Here is a 21,991-nt window from a genome sequence, read left to right on the forward strand (position 1 = left end):
TTGTTCCCTTTACAAGGATATAGTGTCCTTCTTTGTCTCTCTTAATCAGAGTTGGTTTGAAATCCACTTGATCTGCAAAGAGGATAGCTTTTTTCTGGGCTCCTGTCACATGGAGTATTGTTTTCCACCCTTTAACTTTCAGTCTATGAGTTTCTTTTTGAATTAAGTGTGTTTCTTGTATGCAGCATATTGTTGGATCTTGCTCCTTGATCCATTCTGCCAGTCTATTTCTTCTGATTGGTGAATTGAGACCATTAACATTGATGGTTATAACTGATATGTATTGACTTATCATTTTCATGACTTTGTTTTTATTGGAATCTCCCCCTTTCCGTTTAATTTCTTGTCATGCCCAATGGATTCATCCTGCTGCATTTCCTGGGGTTATGATTCTCATTGTCTTTTCCTAGGATATTGTCTAAAATTTTTTGAGTGCTGGTTTGGTATTCATGAGGTTCCTAAGGTGCTTTTTGTCATGAAAGTATCTTATTTCTCCATCAATTTTGAGAGATAGTTTTGCAGGGTACATCAATCTGGTTTGGAGGCTGTTTTCCTTTAGGGCTTGAAATACATCACTCCAAGCTCTTCTTGACTTGAGGGTGTGCACTGAGAAATCTGCTGTGATTCTGATGGGCTTTCCTTTGTATGTGATTTGTTTCTTATCTCTAACTGGTTGTAAAATTTTGTTCTTCTGTTGTGTTTCTGGAATCTTAACTATTATATGCCTATGTGTAGATTTTTTTTTTGATCAAGGCTAGTTGGAGTCCTATGTGCCTCAGTTATCTGTATGTCAAGTTCTTTTCCTCTACTTGGGAAGTTTTCTACCATTACTTCTGTGAACAGTTTTTTTTTTTTTTTTGGTATTAAATTCTTTTATTGGTACATTTTAGGTATACAACACAATTACATTTCTCATTGAGAATTGTACCTTTATATAATGCATCTTGGTTCTTATTTTTTCCCCATACCTAGCCCTCCCTTCATGCCCTCCACCCTTCCCTATTTACAAAGACTTTATTTCCATTTTTTCCATTTCTCATCATTTTTTCCTTTCCCTTCTTTTCTTTCCCCTACCCCTCCCACTACCCCTACCCCTTTGGACCTTTTCTTCCTATTTTGCATCATCAATTATTCATTCTAATAATTGGTACATTTTAGGTATACAATATAATGACATTCATCTTTGGAAATTTGCATCTTTACATAGTCTCTCTTGGTTCTTATTTTATGAGAACAGTTTTTTTAATGTCATCTGCACTCTCTCCTGTTTCTTCCTTGACTTAGATCAGACTTATGTTATTCTTCTTTGCATCATCTAGCAGCTGCTGGATTGATTTCTCATGGTCCCTTACTATTTTAAAGAAATTTTTCTTTTCCTGATCACTAATTGCAATCTTATCTTCTATATCTGAAAATCTATCCTCACATTGACTCATTCTGCTTCATAAACTTTCAATGGAGTTTTTAATCTCCTGGAAATCTGGTTGCATCTGTTTATTTCCTATGTCAGGATTTCATCATGTTCCTCAGCCCCTCAGCCCCTCTACTTTCTTTTCTGTGTCCTCTCTAGATTTATTAATCATGTCTTGCACTATGGGCACAATCTCTGCTGTTATGTGAGAAATTATTTCTAATTCCATTTTTTCTAGATCCTCTTTTGTTGCCAGTTCAGGGAGTCCAGGCTGTTGAGTATCAGATTGTTCCACCTTGTTACTGTTTGGGGTTGCTTTAGGTGATCTGGAAGTCTGGTTTTGAGACTTGTTTACATGTTTTCTCATTTCTGGGGGGATGGTTTTTTTGGGGAGCGATGTGTGCTGCTGGCACCTGGGCAGCTCATCTGCCCAGCACTGGGGGCGGCTGTGCTCCTTGCTGCTGGGCAGTCTTCATGCTTTAATGCATACCTATTTCATCATTTTCAAATTAAGCTAATATTTGTTAAATAATTCTCGTGTACAATGTTCTGTACTATCTGCTTTGAAGGCACAAAGATGAAAAAGATGTAGTCCCTGAATGTGAGGTCAGATGGAGGAGGCAAGAGAAGACTTTGTCTTTGAAGGAAAAACATGCTTCATTTAGTCTATGCCTTCAAATTCGTGTCAGACTTTGATGGATAGTCAGGGCTTGCTGGTAGAGAGAACTGGTAAGAGATACAGCGGTGGGTAAATTTTGGGTATGCTTGTATAGAGGTACATAATCTAAGTTCAGGTCTGGGGTGGCATCTGTCATTTTCAGGTGTATCTTGGAGGCCTGGAGGTTGTGAGGGAGGTTGGTGAAGAAGCTTGGGAAGTTGGATCACTACTTATGAGGAGCCTCTTTGGAGGAGATTACTGTACTTTAGCAAGTGCTTGATAAGTGATGCAGTTTGGGTTCTGACATCTATTGATCTGTTCTCAGAGGACAAGAGCTAGGACCATGCATGAAATTAAGTATTAACTTGATGAATAGAAAACTGTGGCACTAAGGGTGGTCACACCTCTAAAATGGAGGGGCTAGTCTGAGAATGTCTGGAGAGATAATGTGCTAGGATGCCGGTAGATTGTTGAGACTTGGTCTCTGGTCCCTGCCTCTCTCTTGTCCATCATTACTAAGACCAGTGAGGTGCAGATGACTCCTTGGAAATGTTTCTTACCTGCCTAAAAGTCATCTAGGGTTCTTTTAAAAATGTAAACTTCTCAGGTCCACTCCAAATCGAGAGTGGGCTTAGAGGGTACCCTGATGTAGAGTTTGAATGTGTACACTTTAATCTTAGCAATGATACTGGGGAAGGTCTACATTTCATTGACCTGAGAGGACTCAGGTTAAGTAAATGATCCAAGCAGGGTGAAGCCAGACCCAGCACTAAGACCACTTGGCTCCCAGTCCTCTTCTTTTTCTACTATGCTGCCGCTGCCTCAGTAAGAAGACATGTTCTCCTCAAAGCCACCTCTAAAAATCTGCAAATCATGGCATGTCCTGGCATTCTTTTGGATGAATCCATTGGTAGTCCCTTGAGGTTATTTCAAAGCAAAGTCTTTCTTTTCAGCATGTCCAAATGGGCATCTATCACCCACAGTTTTTAAGAGAGAAGTGAGGGCATATATATCAAGTATTCCCTAGCTTTTGCTAAAATTACCTTGGGTTTGGGAAGATTTTGTTCATGTTTCAAAGCTCATTTTCCTGAGGTGCTATTCTGGATGGTCAGGCATGAGAAGGAAGTTTCAAAAGAAAGAACGAAAAGATGATATTTTTCAGGTTTGCTCCTTAATGATGTTCAAAAGAAGCCAGTGTAGGTGATTGAAGTGTGAACCTATGGGCAGGGTATTTTTAAATTTCCATTTAAAGTGGGGAGCAAGCCCATGGGGAGGCAGCCTGACCTCATTTAGCTGGCAAAGGGTATGTATGTGCATAGCTAATAATGAAAGTATCTTATATTTGTAAAGGATTTTATGATTTCAAAGTTCTTTGGCATGCTTTATTATATTTTTGATCCTTCCAGTAGTCCCACGAGGAGGCTAGAATTATTATTGCCTCTTTGGGCATACAGAAATGAGACTCAGGAAAATGCAGCAATGTTCCCAGTGTCACCTGTAATCTTACAATCATACTGGCACAATTACAGTTTTAGAGATGACATCTGGGACTGTTTCTGTTACAGTGAAAACAACCACAAGATATGGTGGGAAGCTCCCTTTTAAATCAAAACTAAATCACTATTTTACTGGGTATCACATCTGACTGCTTTGGATTAATTTTCCAATCAGGTAAAGCACTTCACCCCTCTGGATCTCAAACTTTTCTTCTGAAAAATGAGCAGGGCAAAAGAGCTCCAAGTATCCTTCATGTCTTGGAACAGTGGCTGCTCTTAGCCCTTCACTTTCAGGGAGCAGCTCTGCCCTGCTTACTTACTCAGCTTCCAGGAAAGATCAAGTGCATTTTTATTTGCTTCTCAGAAATGGCTTGGATATTTTGGATTTTGTAAGCATGTCTGAGAAATCTTTAAGACTGTTTTCTCTTACCACAAGTGCCAGGGGTAGGCAAATCAACTCAACTAATAAGTTCAATTTTTTTCCCCTTAATAATGTGGGTAAAGTATTTACACATTGAAATGTCATTAAAAAGGCTTTTGGACTGGGGATGGTGGCTTATGTCTATAATCTCAGCATTCAGGAAGCTGGGTCAGAAGGATGGAGAGTTGGAGTTCAGCCTGGACTATATAGTGAGACTTTGTCTCAAAAAACCAAAGTGAAAGCAAAACAACCAAACCAAGCAACAACAACAAACCAAAACAATGACAACAACAAAAAACCCCCAATGCTTCAAATTATTTGGTAGGAATGCTTAAAAAAAAAAGATTGAAGGGAGGAAGGAAACCAGAGTATTCTGATAGAACTTATAAAATGAAAAATGAGTATGTTAGAAAAGAAAGGGCATCTTCATGGTGCAGAAGCAGAACATGGAGTTAGGAGGCTTCAGAATCCCTGGTTCCAACCTCCTCATGTCCTAGGCATGGACCCTGTTCTTCAGAGTGAAGTGAAACTTCTCAAAGAGCAGACAGCAGGCAATGACAGTGCCAGTGCTGGAAACTAAAGTCAATTTTTGAGTGCTTATTATATCAGGGGCTTTAAAGATGTCATCTCCCAATGTTATTCGTTGAGTTGGGTCCCTTTCCAGTCCTCCCAGACACCTTAGTTTATATGTTGTTGTCCTAACCCTAGCAGATCAGGTTGTGATTTATTTGGAGACAGTGTCTTTACAGAAGCATTCGAGTTAAAAAGAGGTCCTCAGGTGGACTGTAATCTAGCACTGGTATTCTTGTACAAAGTAGAGCTCTGGACACAGGCATTCAGAGAGAATACTGTGTACACAGGAAGATGACTGTGCAAGCCAAGGAGAAAGTCCTAGAATGGATCCTCCTTTCACAGCCCTCAGGAAGAACCAGCCAGCCAACACCTTGATCCCAGTCTGTTGGCCTCCACAGCTGCCAGGCAAGGCATTCCCAGCTGTGGAACTTGGTTACGGCAGCCCCAGCACCCTGCACCCAGTGACCTGATCAGCAGGCATTGTTTTCTTTATTTGATAGTTGAGGAGGTGGAAAGGCTGTTAGGTGAGGAAGTGTGTTGGATTCTAGAGTCCACACATCTTTGCTGACAAGTTGAATAGGTTTTGTCTCCTCCTCCACCTCATGCTATTTTGGTTCAAAACTGCCCATTGAAGGCTTCCAAGCATTTGGTGACTCCTCACTTTTCTTTACAGCTGAACCATGTAATTTGTTCTCTTTCTTTTTAAAGAGAGGGCTCTTCCTTAAGTGTGTTCAGCGGTGAGAATCGATAGGTCAAGGGTATAGGTAGATAAGCCTGTAGCTTTAGCAGTTGGAGAACTTAAACACTTCAGCATATCAAGTGGTTTGTTTCTCTTTGAACCTGAATACCTATAGCTGCAACCAGAAACAGTCTAATCAGTCAAGTGTCAGGTCCCAGCTGTGCAGCAGTGAAGACACAGTGTTTCTTTTCAGCACCAAGACTGGCTGAGGGAGGGGATGAGATGTGCTGAGAGGCTGCCCACTGGCGCCATGGCAAGCACTGTTCAAGCTGCTTAGCTCGAGCTCTGTGTCTGTGCCTTGGTTGTTCCACTTCTTTAAATAAAGTTCCCAAAACAATAGTTTCTCTTAATAGTGGCAGGTAAATAGTGGTAGTTTGTTTTTCAAACTGAGGAACATTTTGTGGAAAAATTCTGCTTTGTAGAATCATGTTTTGTAGAAAAGACATACTTTTAAGTATCAACATTTTTTGAGGGGGGAGTCTTTAAAAATATCTCTAAACTTCAGCTTCCCTATCTGTGAAATGTGGTCAGACTGCCTCATGGAAGTGTGAGGATGAAATGAGATATGTATCAAAAGTTTTTGGGAAGTGAAAAGCTGTGCACTGAAGTAAATAGTTTTTAAATAGACCATAAGGTTCCCCAGATAAACATTAAGTTCGTGTTAGAATCCACTCATTCCAAAGCTACAGCCAAGACTCCTCCCTCCTAGTTTTGAAGTCCAGAGTGAGTGTGTTGGACTCACTTGCATATCTTGAGTCTCTGGGGAAAAAGTTCTGGGGGAATTCAAGGTCTTGATGTTATTAACTGGGGTGCTCCTCCTCTCACACTGATAAATGGTTTACCTCTAAAGGTTCCTGCTCTATTTGTTTTTGTGTTTCTGGCTCTACTGGGTAAGGTATAACCATGCTTGTCTCAATCCAAGGTCTGAGTTTAAAAAAAAGTTAAAAATACAAGTAGCTGTGTTGTGCCCATAGTGTCTCACCACATACACCATGGTTTCCTCTACTAGCCATTTGGATGTGCTTATGGGCATCAGGGGGAAAGAAAAGACAGAGGTCATATGAGATGTTGGGAAACATACCCGGGGGAGGTGGCAGAAGATGTATGTAGGAGTGGGGAGTGTGGGGTTGAAGTGGTAAGGTCATGGTTGGAATTGTGGCTGGGGACAGACTTTAGGGGTTTGAATTCCAGCAGTTTCCTCCCTCCTGCATGGGAATGATGATGAAATGAGCTGCATATGTGCAGACTGCTGAGACCCAAGCTTAGCATATGGTGGTGCCCCATCCTGGCTGTTCTCACCATCTTATTGTGAGGACTTGTTTGTGTGTCCCTCTCCTGTTGGACTGTGAGCTCCTCAAGGACGTCTTATTCATCTTTCTGTCTTCTGACATTAGTGTCACTAAGTGAATGCATATTTAGTGCTAAGGGAGTATTGTCCGCTCCACCCTTTCTTCTAGCCATATCTGTCATTGTCACATTCAGGAGAATATGGAAATGGAGGTGTTTGTTTTGGCCAGAAGTTGTTGGTGGTTGGGTGGACAATGGCTTCATCTTTAAAAGTACCTGGTGCTGGTATAGACAAGACATGCAAATATGATAGGTTAGCTCCTTAGGACAACAGCCACAGTTTTAAAAGCTAAGGGTCAAAAAAGGCATCTGAGTGTATAGCAAGTGTCTGTGTAGAACAAAGTGGCTGAATATAAAATATGCCTCGAAGGAGCAACATCAAGGATAAGGTCATTTCTTTAGTGAACCTGAGTGGCTCATTTGTTATCATAGCCCTGTGCTGCACAGTCTGAGCTTTGCTTTCTGCTCTGCATGGCCTTGTTGTTGCCTCTCTCCCACCTTTCTTCTCCTTTAGTGTCAGGGATGTTTGTGGAGATGCCATTCCCAGTTCTAAGACAGTGAGTCAGTCAAGGGAGAATCGTTTGTCCTTCCATTTCCTGCCTTCCACCCCTTTATTATCCCACCTCATTCAAGACAATATAAACATGCAGAGCTGTTGGCTAAATTTTGTTTCTGCCTTCCTCTGCCTTTTCTTTTTCCCATAGCCAAAGTTAGATTCTCAGAGCTTTGAGGTTTATATATTTGAATACATTTTTTAGAGTCACAGTTGAGCTACTAGATCATCTTACATGATATTAGGGATAGCAAATAAACAGATAATTCAGTGGTTTTTACACCTACAGTGGATTTAAATTTTTCTAGCTATTTTGAGGCCTTATTGATCTGTGACAGGAAATGTAGGGCTATTATTGTAGATACAGTAGAATAGAAGGTTGTGCAAACAGATTTAGTGGCATGATCTTGTACACTGTAGAAGTCCTGGGGGAACTGGATTTGGTAGGTGAGAGTTGGGCTGTTTGATGGGGGTAGTCTCCTTTTCTGCTGTCACTTTTAAGTAATACTTCAGTGTCAGTTGTGAAGCTTATGTTCTGTGGATTTCTGTATCTTTTCCCTTTCTTTTTGGTCATAGTGGGTTTATGAAAATGGCCTATTGAAGGACGAAATCTTGTCCTTACAAAATTATATACTTTTAAATTGTTGGCTGCAAAAGACTTGGAGTTTTATAGGAAGATTCATCAAATTAAAATGTGTGTGTGTGTGTTTGTGTGTGTGTGTGTGTGTGTGTGTGTGTTATGTCTGGGAGAGCTAAGGAAAAGTTTAGAATTAGCTAAGTCAAATATATGTTCAAGATAAAAAAGAACAATTTATTTCTGCATCATGGAAGGGGTAGATGGGAAACTTGCATATTATACTTTTGATTCTTTTCGGTAGCAGGACATAGCCTATTCTTTGACATGCCATGTCCAATAGATTATACTGGACAACGGATGTTTACTTGTTCTGCCTTGTGGAAAAGACTTCTTGGATGCAGAGCTATGTTGAAACAGTACCTTGTCAGCTGTGCCTATTCTGGTACAAAGCAGGGGTTATGGATAGTCACTGTATTCTATCCGTGTACTTGTATGAAAAACTGATGAACAATATAACTCTATGTAAGGCAGTAGTCAGAGAGTTTGTAATTATAGCTGAGGAAAGATTTGTTATAGATATAAAAAGCATTCATAAAGAAGTACTTCCCAATGTGATTTTAATAGAAAACTAGTCCCCAAATATGGAGGTTGGGGGGCTGTGAGTTAATGTTTGAGAAATGCTGTGAATCATTCCCTCCTGTTAGAATTTTACAGTGTGGATTAACTTGTCAATGACTCTGAGAAGCCCTTACAGTAAAGATATCTATTTAACTTTGTCTAGTAGAGTGTTTCTAGTTGGAAATAGTTCTCTCTCTCTCTCTCTGACTCCCTTCCTCCCTTCCTTCCTTCCTTCCTTCCTTTCTTTTTGCATATTACCATAAATGTCCTGGATAATGGTGTTTTTTTGTAACACACTTTGGAAGTGCTATTGTAAAATATCAGCCCTTTGTGATAGTGGGGAGGGTATTATTTTAAATTGTACAGATTCTTGCAAAATTATTTTTTCCTACTAAAACCTACAGAAATCTACAAAATGCCCTGTACTCAGTAATCCACAGAAGGTGATAATTTATAGTTAGGCATTTTTGCAGAACAAATATTAGGAAAGTAAGTACATCTCAAGGTTTCTGCAGTGATACTGAATCTGCATAGAAGCAAATAAAGAAGAACCAGTTTGAGTTGAAGAATGATATAGTATAGACTGAAGTGCAAGCAACTGATTAAGTAAAAGATAAGTTTCTATCTATTCATTTAACAATTATTTATTAGCTATCTACTAGTTTCTAGCACCATGCTAAGCTCTGAGGATTCAACTCTGAAGAATATACAGGACTAGAGAGGAAGACCTAAAAGTACACAGGCTATGAAATTTTACTGTGAGGCATGCCATGATTAGAGAGAATATGTGTTGGGAATGACAAAGCAGAAATACCCAATCAAGACTTGTTGGATAAAAGCAAAGTTTGTGAAGAGAAAGAAAGCCAAATAGAGGGGGAGAAAGTGAGGGGGGATTGGGAAGATTGTTCTCAGCAGAGGTCGTGGCCTGTGTCATGCCTGGAAAGAGAACAGGTATGGTGTGTTTGGAGAAGTTGGAGAATATGAAGGGGATAAAGGCCATGTGTTAGGTACTAGACTGACTGGAAAGGAGGGGCTGAGCAGGGTGTTACTGGATCATGAAGGACCTTGACAACCATATGGAAAGGTATCATATCTTTATGATTAGTACAAGAGACTAGTGCAAAGAGGTGAGCTGTCTATTGGGGACCATTCTGGCATATGGACTTTGAAGGAACAGGACATGGATCAGCAGATGGCTTAAAACCAGACAATAAAGGAAGAGAATGTCATGGATAAAAGTCTCTTTCCAAACCAACCATGTATAGATATCACCAATACCCTAGTGAGGAGAAATGAGGGATTAGGCCAGAAGCCCAATGGAGTCACACTTAAATTTTAGGAGTTTACATGAGTGTGCTTGTATACCTCTTACATGTCTACATTACTTGTTAGCTGATTATATGTTATTTATACATTCTCTTATTTGTTCTTGATTTATTCTACAAGTACTTACTGAATTTCTGGCAGTACCAGCTGTGAGGATACTATATATGACAAAACAATTATAGTCTGCCCTACATTCTAGATGGGAGGCTGGCATCACTCAAGTACTCATGCTAATGCACATGAAATTACAACTGTGATAAGTGCCACAAAGGAGAAGTATATGGTGTTAGGAAATCAAGTATTGAGAGTCAGAAAAGGATCATCTGGCAAGGTGAGTTTTTGGCGAACAGCCGAAGACTGACAAGAATTAACAAGAAGTAGGGCAAAGGAGAGCAAATAGCACCGTGGCAGGTGGTGATGTGGTGCATTGAAGGAACTGTAAGGAGCTGGTGTGGCTTGAACTCATGGAGCAAGGGGGAGAGGAGTCATAGAGAATGGGAATTAAGAGGCTCCAGGCTCTATAGGGTCAAATAAATGGGTTAAAGAATTTTCTTTTGTTCTAAGAGCAATGAGAAGACACGGAGAATTTTAAATATGTAATATCACAAAGTCATGTTTTGCAAAGACTATGGTGGTTGCATTGTGGAGGATACATTGAAGGGAGCCCAAGGGAACATGGGTGTGTAGAGTTGGCTATTGTGGGAATCTGCACTGAAGATGGCAGTGCCTTGGTTTAGGGTGAAGGCAGAGAAGGTAGAGAGAAATACAAGGATTCAAGGGCCATTTAGCAAGTAAGGTTTACAGTCATGTGAGGTACTGCATATGGAGCAGGGAGACAGGTCATCTCTCAAACTGTGTGTAATGAAGGTACATACTACTGGATCTGATTTTAGGGGAGGGGCCATGCAATCAGTGTCAGTCACGTGGCTGTGAAGTTCTGAGGGGCGGAGATACAATCCGGTAGAATGAGAATTTGGAGAATGATTGGTGCAATGGTGGACATGAGGAGTATTGGGGAGCAAGTCAGGACTGAAGAGAACTTGAGCTAAGAAAAGCTTTGAGATACTCCAGGCTGAGAAGGCTGAGTCTTGAGAAGATCTGAAAGAGGCCAGCCAGGGAGGTGGGAGACAGTCAGCAACACAAGGCATGGAAGGCAAAAGAAGAAATTATTCCAAGATAAAAGATGCCAGTATCAGTGATTGCCATGGAAATATCAGTAGGATAGGACCAAAATGAAAATTGGATTTAGTGACATGACGTTCACTTCTTTTTTTTTTTTTGGGGGTACCGGAGATCGAACTTGGATCCTTGAGGTGGCAAAACCACTGAGCTAAATCACTGGCCCCTCACAGCCTTCATGTCTAACAATCATCCTGTTAGGGAGGAAGGTGCTTGCATGGAGTGCCTTTTATGAAGTTAGCGATAGGGATTACTCCAGGAATGTGACGCAGAGGCAAACTGGACAGATCAGCAGGTGTGTGTATTCAAGATCTGATGCAGAGAGTTTGGCTCAGGGGAGCATTACCTCTCACATGATGGGGTCACCCCTTATATGATCAGGAAAATCACCTCTTTCCTATGGGCCACATATCACACACACACACACACACACACACACACACACACACACACACACTTGGAATGCACACATTTGAAGTACCCTGAAAGTAGCTTATATTTACCCTATGTCTTTTTTATCTTTAAATGTTCAGTATTCAATAAATGGTTGTTAAATGAGTATGATAGAAAGGCTCTTAAATACATTAAGAACACTGAAAGTGCTTTACCAATTTCTTTGCTTTGATGGAGTGAAATAGAATTATCACACCTTATATTGTTAAAATGAATCCTTTACTTTTATATTCATATCATAGAGAACCTGAAAAAGAAACAGAAATGCCTATTTTTTTTCCCTTAGAAGGCTGCAGCTGATTAGCTTTGGTAGATATTGAGTACCTTCAAAATTCCTGCTAAAGTTGAACTCCTTGAATGTAATTTAGTTTTTGTTTATCCTCTTGGGCAACGAGAGTAAGCATTTATCTCAGACTTATATTATCCCCACTTTATTGAACCACTCTGCAAAAATTGAAGCATGATATACAGTAATGTTTCATAACAACCAATGTTAATAAAATGGGTAAAGGTTTTGCAAGCTCCTCAAAAATGAGGCTCTAAATTTTTGGAGAAGGATTATTATGGATTGCAATTTATAAAGTTAGGTGGATTAAATTCAGTTCTCAGTCAACAGGGCTATCTATTGGCTCATATTTCTGCCAGTTAATAAAGATAATTGTGTAAAAATATTGAATACTTTTGTGCTTATTTAAAGGCTACTTTGATTTTATATGGCCATTTGTACAATTCCATGTAATTTCAGGAGAAAGATCTATATTATGTTGTTCTCTAGGGCTATAGTTTTTACATTGTGGTTCTGGGACCAGCAGCAATGTTGCTTGAGAACTTACTAGGATGTAAATTCTGTGACTCCATCTGCACCTACAGAATTACATACTCTAGGGTTAAATCTCAGTAACCCCTATTTTAGCAAGCTCTGCAGGTAATGCTGATGTTCACTTAAGTCTGAGAGCCAGTTCTTGGGGTATCAATATCTTGGAGTGCATATGTCTCTACACTGCAATATTATATCCCAACATAAGCATAATCAGGGTATTTCACCCACTCTGTTAATATATATCATGATTATTTCCTCTGGTATTGCACAGCTATGGTAGCCTGGGTTCTCCCGAAAGAACTGATGTTTTCTGTCCCCTAAATCTGACATTCAGGAATCCCAAGAACAGTGGTGTTGATGATTTGCTCTTTGCTGCACTAGCTGAAGAGCTCAGAGATCACTTCTTTTATGGTGCCCCCTAAAGAACACTTACCATAGCCAGCACTGTGTGAAATACTTTGTTTCCCATATCTTTAAACTGTCAGAACAACCTGTGAGTATTTTAATCTTCACGTTACATAGGAGGAAACTGAAGCTCACAGAAGTTTAAACACTTAAGATTACTCCAATGGTTAAGCAGCACAGCAGGCTTTAAATTCATGCTGTTAGCCATGCTGCCTGTGGTTCATGGTCACCATCAGCAAAGGGGCTTTCCCATTGCCTTTTCCTGTTGACTTTGTCCTGGGACAGAGGTTTCTTTCCACAGTGGGTGACGTGGAGCTTTTTGCTTGACAATTCCATATATGCAAGTAAGAAAAAAGTATTTAGCAGGATACAACAATGTGTTTTTTGAAAATTTTGAAGGACCAAAAGAAGAGGAACATGAATATGAGGATCAAGGTCTCACTAAACTTCCCAGTTGAACATTTTTTTTTTTTGAGACAAAGTCTTAATTTATAGTTCTGGCTGGGCTTGAATGTATGGCAGTCCTCCTACGTCAGCCTCCTGAGTTCTGGCATTACAAGCATGTGTCACCATACCTGGAAAATCCAGTTGAACTGGTGATCCTTCTGATTGAACTGGTGATCCTTCTGTCTCAGCCTCCTAGAGTGCTGGGATTATAGGGATGTCCCATCACACCTGGCTAATTAGTGTGTGTGTGTGTGTGTGTGTGTATATATATATTAGAAAATAAAGAGATTTACCTTTAGATGATTGATTATCTTATGCAAAGGTTTTTAAGCCTTGGTGTCCTTGATATTTTAGTGTCCTTCATGTTTTGGGTCAGATAATTCTTTGTTGCGGGCAGCTGCCCTATGTATCATACAGTGTCCTGCTGCACCTTTGGGCTAGAGGACAGTAGCAGACAGTCCTGAGTTGTGACAATAAAATGTCTGAAGACACTGCTAAATCTCCCCTATGAAGAAATCACCCGCCCCCCAGTGGAACACCACTGTTTTGGGAACTCATATTTTTTGCTCTATCTCTGTACATTCCTGGAAATTTTCTCAGCTTTGTCATTCATTTCTATAGTCATGATTTAATACTTTGTGTTCTCAAAGTGTTCCTCTAAAAAAGTAAAATACTGTATCATCATATTCTTTTGCCATAAATATCTTTTTATTTCCCTTTATAAACTTTATTTATAGTTATTTATTATTCTGATTTTTGCCTCTGTTAGCTTTATTTCTTATAAGCTCTTTTATCCTACTGGTTTGTTTTGGTCTTTTTTTTTGTATATCCTTTTATTGGTACATTTTAGGTATACAATATAATGACATTCATCATTGGAGATATGCAGCTTTACATACTCTCTTGGTTCGTATTTTTTCCCCCTTCCCCTGCCCTCCCTTTTGTTTTGGTCTTTGTCTTCATGTTAGGTGAGTTTTTCTAGTGTTTGACCACTTCTGATTAACAGGTCATGTTTAACCAACATAACGATATCCCACATAATAGTATCAGTGTTCTATAATACCAGTTAGCCCTTCTTTATAAGTGCATGGGGCATAATTGGTGTTGTGTGGCTTTTCCTTTATGACCCTGTCTTTGCAGTAAAATTTTCCTAAGCTTTGCCTGGTTTCTGTCTGACACCAGCTCCTTGATGGTTTCACCTGCTCAGATAGTAGATATGCTGTCATCTGCTGGGGTATAGAGGGAGATCTGGAACTTAGCTGCTCTTTTTAGAGACATTGAACCAATTTTCCTACTTTCAGTCCTATTTCTTACCCTACTTACAACGGCTATCTTTAAGAGAAGAGACTCAACTCTTCCTTAAAGATACTTGGTGTCTCCAGTTCTTGAGCATTTGCATACTGCTGTTTGACACCCTTTATCCCTAAATGGCTTAGTGACCAGCTTTCTGTAGTCTTCTAGGTCAATTGCCTCTTCTTGATTTGTTTTCCAGTTTCTAAATCCTGTCCTCTTAAGAGTAGATATGCAAGATAAATGCAAATATGGTTGGACTTTGGTAGATCCAGGCGATTGGTTTAGGGTCCCTTGCATACACCAAAACTCTTGATGCTGAGGTCTATTACATAAAATAGTGTAGTTTTTTTATATCACCTGTAAACATTTTCCGATATACTTTAAATAATCTCTAGATTACCTTGAATAAGTAATACAATGTGAGTGCTACGTGAATAGTTGCTATATATACTACATTGTTTAGGGAATAATGACAAGAAAAAAGGTCTGTAAGAATTCAGGACAAATGCATTTTGTTCCTGAATATTTTTGTTCTATTACCAGATGGAGGGTCCCTTGAGGCTTCTTTCCAGGTTCTTGGTGTCCTGAACAAAGAATTGGACAAGACACACAGAAAAGGCAGTGAAAGTGTACATTCATGGAAGGCAGAAGAGAAGCACACTCTGCAGAGTGAGAATGGGTGGTAAAAAGGCTCACAGTAGCCCCAAGAATAATGGAAATGTGTCTTTCATTTTTGGTCAAGAGTCCAAGTTCCTCCCACAGGGTTGTCCTGGGCATGTTTGAAAGCTCATGTGGAGTCACATCCTCTTGTGTTAACTATGAACGTCCTTTCCTATAATTCACTGTTATAATTTATCTGTGAGGATGCAACTCATGGATGTGAAGATAATGAGTTTGCCCATGGCCAAAGGTTACTTTTGGACACCTTGAAGTCTTTCTGCACTTGGACCTGATTTGGGAATTCCCCAAGAGCTGATTTGTGGGCTAAGACACCCACTGTGACTATTGTTTGGGAGTTAGAGAAGCAGGTCCCTAGCTGGGACCAGAACCCTTAGAGATGGATGGGGAGGTGTTCCTTAGCCTACAATTAACAGGAAGGCATGTTCTGACCCTGCTAACTACTATTCTAATTCTGTGGATGCAGAACCAGAGTTACAAAGGACTGACTGTACTCAGAAGTATTTTGTGCAGATGAATATATTCAGTTTCTTGTCCAAAGCAATTCTATCATATCCTACTGATTTTCAACCTGTCCTCAGGTCAGCAGCATCAGCATCACATTGGAATTTGTTAGAATGTGAATTCTTAAACTCCTGGGTGTGGGGCCTGGCTCTTGACTGTTACCAGCCTTCCAGGTGATAGATCTGAGCAACTGAAGTTTGAGAACCACCATCATAGGAGAAAATTAGAAGTTTCTAAGATCAAGACATCTGTCTAGGTCATGTATTACAAGGTCTACCTTTCTTTCTTTCTTTTTCTTTTCCCCTGTTTCAGGAAAACAGTTTAGTGTTTCAGACTTTTGGCTCCTATGAGCTCACTTCTAAGACATCTGAGAACTGAAAGGGCATTTTAATATAATATTTAACTTTGAAACATAATCTTTAACTTTGTATATTCACTATTTATTTTTGTAATGTCTGCATTTCTTTAAACAGATATTTCAGTATTTCCTAAAAGGCTGCTTTTATTTTTAGAATCATTTTCATTTCCCTGGTTTTCTTTCATACTCTATTTAACTACGTTGCCCTCAATAGCACCCTAACTTGAATTTAAATGCATTTCAATTATTTCTGTTTCAACTTTTTAAAAATGCTTTTCATTTTTATAGTTATTTCCTCAATACATTACAGAAATCAAATTAAAATTCTTTGCTTACTCCTTTTTCCTCTCAACTCATTTTCCAAGTGTCAATGTCTTCAGCTTTTCTTCCCTCAATTTTAACTACCTAACAAGAGTAAATATTGATGTGATTTTTTTTCCCCTTTCCAGTCTATAGTACTTGTCATTACTTTTAGAGGCATGGAACATGGGAAAGGACAAAGCATATTTTCTCTTATTCATAGTTAATGTTTACCTTTCTTTTTCTTTAACTGTAAACAACTTGAGGCAACAAATAAAACAAAATGAGGTCTCCTGAATCCAGGATTTCTAGCAATGTGCCACCTCTGACTCCTAGTGACAACAGTGGGCAAGTCACCACCCCCAATGTCATTTCTGGCTTAGGACAAGTAAGGGAAACCCTTCTCACAATAAACTATCATAGTGATTAGTTTGTATAACACTTTCTAACTTTCCAAGATACAAGTTATCTCACCAGCTGTATGTAAGCAGAGTCGGTTGTTTCTACCGGTTTTAAAGATGAGAAAACCAGCTAGTTGGATAACTGGGACATTGCGATAGCTTGTGAAGGCTGCCATAGCAAAATATCACAGAGTAGATGGCTTATGCCACTGAAAATTATTCTCTCACAGGAGTGGCGTTGGAAGTCCGAGACTAAGTCTCAGTTTCTAAGTCTGACTAAATCAGAGCTTCTCTCCTTGGCTTGTAGAGGCAACTTTCTTGCTTTTGCTCACAGGGTTTGCTCAGGCCTCCTTGGTGTCTGAGTGTCCAAATTTCCTTTTCGTGTAAGGACCCTGGTTGGGTTGACGTAGGGAGCACACTAAAGGCCTCACTTTAACTTAACTCTCCAAGAGCTCTTTATCTAAATATGGTCATAGTCTGAGGTCCTGAGGGTTGGGCTTTAACATGTGAATTTCACATCATTAATAGCTGAGACCTCTTTTCCTTTCCCACCCCTACACTATCAGGGGTCTCAGATACTTCTGTTGTGCAAGGATCCTATGAAAGGGAGCCCTTGGGGAAGGACTGATCATTAAAGGAATAGTGAAAGGTGAATGGTGCAACCTGACCCTAGATAATTGAGTCATGCTGTGTGTGAAACTTGAGTGAGTTTTGTGGAGGAAATTCCAGTCAAGGTACTCAACAGGCTGTGGAGACAGGTGCCCATGCAGGTTATGTGGTGCCATGAGGCTTGCAGAGAAAGATAAGGTGCTTAACAGCTGCTGCGAGGAATGGAACAGGAGGCCCCACTGACTAAACAAAATGACTAAGAATTGTTAGCCCTGTTGAGGGCCTCACTGTTTTAAGACCCCATGATTCTGGAGTGTTGGCAACAGAGTAATTAGAGAACTATTTCTCATGTTCCTCCACCACCAGAAACATGTGAACTGTGATTTTCAAGACTTTCACCTCTTGATTATTGTCAAACCAAAGCTATTGGTTCTAGTTATAAAGTTTCCAGGTTTTCAATTTATTATGACTTCCAAAGCCTGTTGGAAAAGCAATAAGAAGGGGATCAATAAACTTTTGATACATTTAATTGATATTAAAATTATAAATCACTATAAATTTTTTGAGTAAGGGCTAGGGATTTAGCTCAGTGGTTCTGGTGCCTGCCTTGCAAGTGCAAGGTCCCAAGTTTGATCCCCAGTACCCCCCCCAAAATTTTTTTTAAGTAATAAAAGAAAATCAAAAGAAAAACAAAATAGGAAGACTAAATTTTAGCATTTTCTAGCCCAAAGATACAGATCAGTAGTTTAAATTGGCCCCTCCCATAGTGAGAGAATTGCAAAGCATATATACTTTTTTCTTTTCTTTCTAAGACAAAATGATATTGAACAATTGACAGATTCTTTTCATCTAGAAATATGTGATTATTGTGAGTTATTATACAGTGATCAGTTCTATATTATGCCGACAAATGCTATACAAAAAATTTAATTTAAGTCATATGCATATTTTACATTTTGTAGTAGCCTCATTTAAAAAATAAAAAGAAATTGGCAAAATTAACATTAATGATATATATTTATTTATTTACTCCTATATATCACAAACACAACTTTAATATGTAATCAATATAAAAATTAAGGTATTTTATTTTTTTCCATAGGAATTCTTTGAATCTGGCATATTTTTCATATTTACACCACAACACAGTATGGACTTGGACCTTCCATGTGTGGCATCGGTAGTTATTGTCTACTCTGTTAGACAGCTCAGGTCTAGAACAGTCATATATTTCATATCAGTGTAAAATATTACAATGTGTTCATAAAGTTTTTTTTAAGTTTGGAAATATATTTTGAGATTTTACCATTATCTTTTTGCAGTTTGCTTAATTAGAAGCATCTAAGTTACAGTGTTTTACCTTGAGGATTTTTAGGGATTGAATCTAAAACTATATTCTGACTGAAATGGCATTCCTTTGGGGAGGGCAGGAGAATCACATGTGTTTGAATGAATGAGTATTTTTCTTTCTGTTTGATATTAAAAGCAGTAAATTTTAAATTTTAATAACATTTGCAAGTTTTTTTTCTTTCTGGTGAAAGAGACAAACATTGATATTCTTCAAAGGCCCTGAGAATTACAGCTAGAATAGCTGCTCTGTATCTGATATATTTAAGTAATTAGAACACTTACTTTAGTATACTGGGTGTGAATGCAGCCTCCTAGGTGTTCCTCTATTCCTATTTGGTGTAGAAGTAGTTGGGTGATTTCCTTGCTCTAAAGAATAATTAATAGCAGAGAAATCCTCTGGGCTGATGAAGATATTTGAATGGGAATGAGGGACATCTCCTGATTGAATTACAGGCTGAGTCAGTGTCAGATAGGGGCCTTGGTAGATGCCTTCACAACTAGAAGGTATTTATTATTTATCTAACAAATACTTAATGCTTACTAAGCACTAAAGGATGTCCCAATACTTTGTAAATATAAATTCACACAACTGCCCTATGTCATATGTGCCCTTATCCCCAGTTCACAGGTGAGAAAGTGGAAGCCTGAAGGTTAAGTGCCTCATTTCTGGACTCCTAGATAGCCTGGCAATGCCAGGAATCCCACTTGGGCAGTCTGGCTCTACATCTATGCTCTGCACCCCTCTGGGGCTCCAGGGGCTCCCACCAACCATCACCAAGAGCCTCTCTGGGCACTTCTGGAGGATATATGCACCTCATTCCCCTGAAATGAATTGATGTCACCTTGGGAAAGAGGTCACTGGAGTTATATTTTCACTAGAATAGGAGATTGCAATAAGGATTTTCAACTATCAACAATAAAGATGCCCTCTTTTCCTTACATGTCTGAGTTATAGGTATGAATTTCATACTTGTTACACGAATATACTCCTATCAATGAGTGGAGTCTGGAGTCTGTTTTGGGACTCAGTTTTGGGAAACTTTGAAGGATATTATGTTTCAGTGATGTTAAAAGATCAGATTGCAATAATCTGGGTTTTGGCTGAAATAAAGATCCTCTCCCATCACTATGATTGTCGCCTACACTTGAGTGGCAGTTCTTCTTTTGTTCCCCTGTGGAGAGCTAAAGACACAGGTCAGCGTCTCTTAAGAGAAAGCTACTTACACTGAGTCTATTTTCGGAAGAACTGAGATTGTCTGCAGTTCACTGTGAGTACAAATGGTGGATATGGGGTAGGGTGAGGAGGCAGGGATAAAAGGGTTAGCCTAGGAAGTTCTGCAATCAGTTTAAAAGATACAGAAATAGTTAAAATGTGTCCTCTTTTTATGTGAGTTTAAAACGAAAAGACATGCCAAATCTCCTTCGTACTCAGCTCTGTAGTTGTCTAATGGAGAACATGATTATTCACTTAGTCTTTACTTGTGTGAGGAGCTGGTTCCCCTGCACGACACTACTTCACACAAAGATCCAAATGCAGTGAAGTACCCTTGTAGTATTTTCACATCAGTTGGTCTAGAATAGGATTTGGCAAGCTGTTTTAGTGAGGGCCTGGATAGTACAATTATAGCCACACTTGGTTTTCTCTGTTGTATCTTCATTGTTTTCCTTTACTTAAAAATGTATATTTTTAGATTTAAAAAATAAGACCATCATTTTAGCTCTCTTTTCTTACAGAAACAAGCCATAGGCTGGACCCTTATTCTAAAAACTTCTTATATTGGTGCAAATTAATAATGAATATGAATTTCGAAAGGGGACTTGAAAACCAGAAATTTTATATGCACATCTAACTTTAAAGTCTCTATTGGTAGGATAGTTTTGCTGCATTTTTGAAAGGAGTATTTTACTAAACTTGATAACAGTTTAAGTAACTATGATGTTTACAGACATATCTTCATATATTTAATGTGTATGCATAGCATTATTAGATCTTGGGATGAGGAGCGCTAATAAATTCCACCCCTCCTAAGTTGTAACTCAGTCTAGATTCAGGAGTCTGATGAAGACTAAAATGTTGGGTTGCTCCTGGTACAGCACTATGAAGATAGCTTAGGGTGAGCTGCTAATTATTGAGCCCTGGAATGCGAAAGGATTCTCCCCTCCACTGTACAACTGCAGCCCTTCCACCTGGACAGAATCCGATACCGTGAAACAAGTGCCTCAGTGTCTTGCTGGGAGGCAGATCTGGAAGAAAGAAGCTCTGAGCTCAGCACACCCAAGTCCCTTTCTTACCCAGACTCTCTTATCACCCCAAGAAAGTCAGAAGTAGGAGGCTGAGCCTTTCCAATTAAGGTACAAGCTTTATAGTCCAAAGTAGAGACCTCAAAGGAGAAATTGGTGCTCAGTTGTGAAAAGCATGCTGATAACTCTTTTATTTGTAATCATTTTATACAAAAGTAGATGAAAAACAGATTGACATTTCAACTTCATCTTAGTCTTAAAAGGTGAATCTGGTTTGGCTTTATATATGTGTTTTGTCTTGGTCAGTGACATTAACATCACTATAATGATTTATTGTGTTGCAGAAATGCCAGGAAGGAACTGGAATGCGTCACCCACCAAGTTTAGTGGCAGCCCTATTGCCCAGGGACAATGCCCACCACTCAGCCAAGAACACCTGAAGATCCTAGTGACAGTCATCCAGTTTGGTCCCTGACTGGTAGCAGGGAGGCTCAAGATGACAGAAGCAGAAAAGAGTTAAGTTACCCCAGTAGTCTCTCTACTTTTAACCCTAACATTCCACACACACGCCCTGGTTCTTCTCTCCTACCTCTTCCAGCTCCCTGTGTTGATTTACTGTGTAGCTGGGGTATTGGGTACAGGAGGGTAGAGTCTTCCTCTCAAAGTCATGTTCTCTCCATTTCTTCCCATTCTTCCCATTCCCCATACAGTCCTGTTTTCCAGGCTTCTTCCTTCTACCAGATGTTTGATCTCTGTGCCTTGTGGTTGGTTCTGGGGACATAGCAGCAAACAATTGGACACTGTGTCAGCCCTCATGGAGCTTTCAGGTCAGGGGACAGCTTAGCACTCAGGAGGCTGAAACCTTCATTGTAGCTTTTCTGTTTAGAGATCACTGAGGTTATTGGATATGTAGGTTTAATTTTTGGGGGGAGGTTCAAATTTCACCTGGAAACTTAATTCCATGTAGTATTTTTGTCTAATTTGTGAACTGTTTTACCCAAAAGCATTTAAGGTAATGATTGCATTTATTTTATATCTAGTAAGTTTTTATATTAAAAATTTGAAAGAATATGAGACAACAATATAGGGAATTGGGCAGGATAGGGACACCACTATGATTAATAGGCAATGATTAAATATACTTAAAGCTTATAGCATATTGGTTCTCTCTGAGAAGAGGATATAATTGATTGTCCTATCAATTTTCTTTTAGCTCTGTGTCTACTTTTAGTAT

General features: G+C 39.3%; 1 protein-coding gene across 1 annotated transcript in view; it reads left to right on the forward strand.

Annotated features, from left to right (window-relative positions):
• The window catches only part of Asb3 (ankyrin repeat and SOCS box containing 3), a 365,295-nt gene extending 344,048 nt beyond the window's left edge, over positions 1 to 21,247 (forward strand). Inside the window, exon 10 of the mRNA XM_087216391.1 lies at positions 21,102 to 21,247. Coding sequence (XP_087072517.1) covers positions 21,102 to 21,232 — 131 coding nt within the window. The 3' untranslated portion in view covers positions 21,233 to 21,247. The remainder of the gene's footprint in view (positions 1 to 21,101) is intronic.
• Positions 21,248 to 21,991: the final 744 nt, after the last annotated feature.

Source organism: Heterocephalus glaber, unplaced genomic scaffold, assembly GCF_053883595.1.
Source record: "Heterocephalus glaber isolate CG9 unplaced genomic scaffold, H.glaber_assembly_v1.0 deba00001457, whole genome shotgun sequence".
NCBI lineage: Eukaryota > Metazoa > Chordata > Mammalia > Rodentia > Bathyergidae > Heterocephalus > Heterocephalus glaber.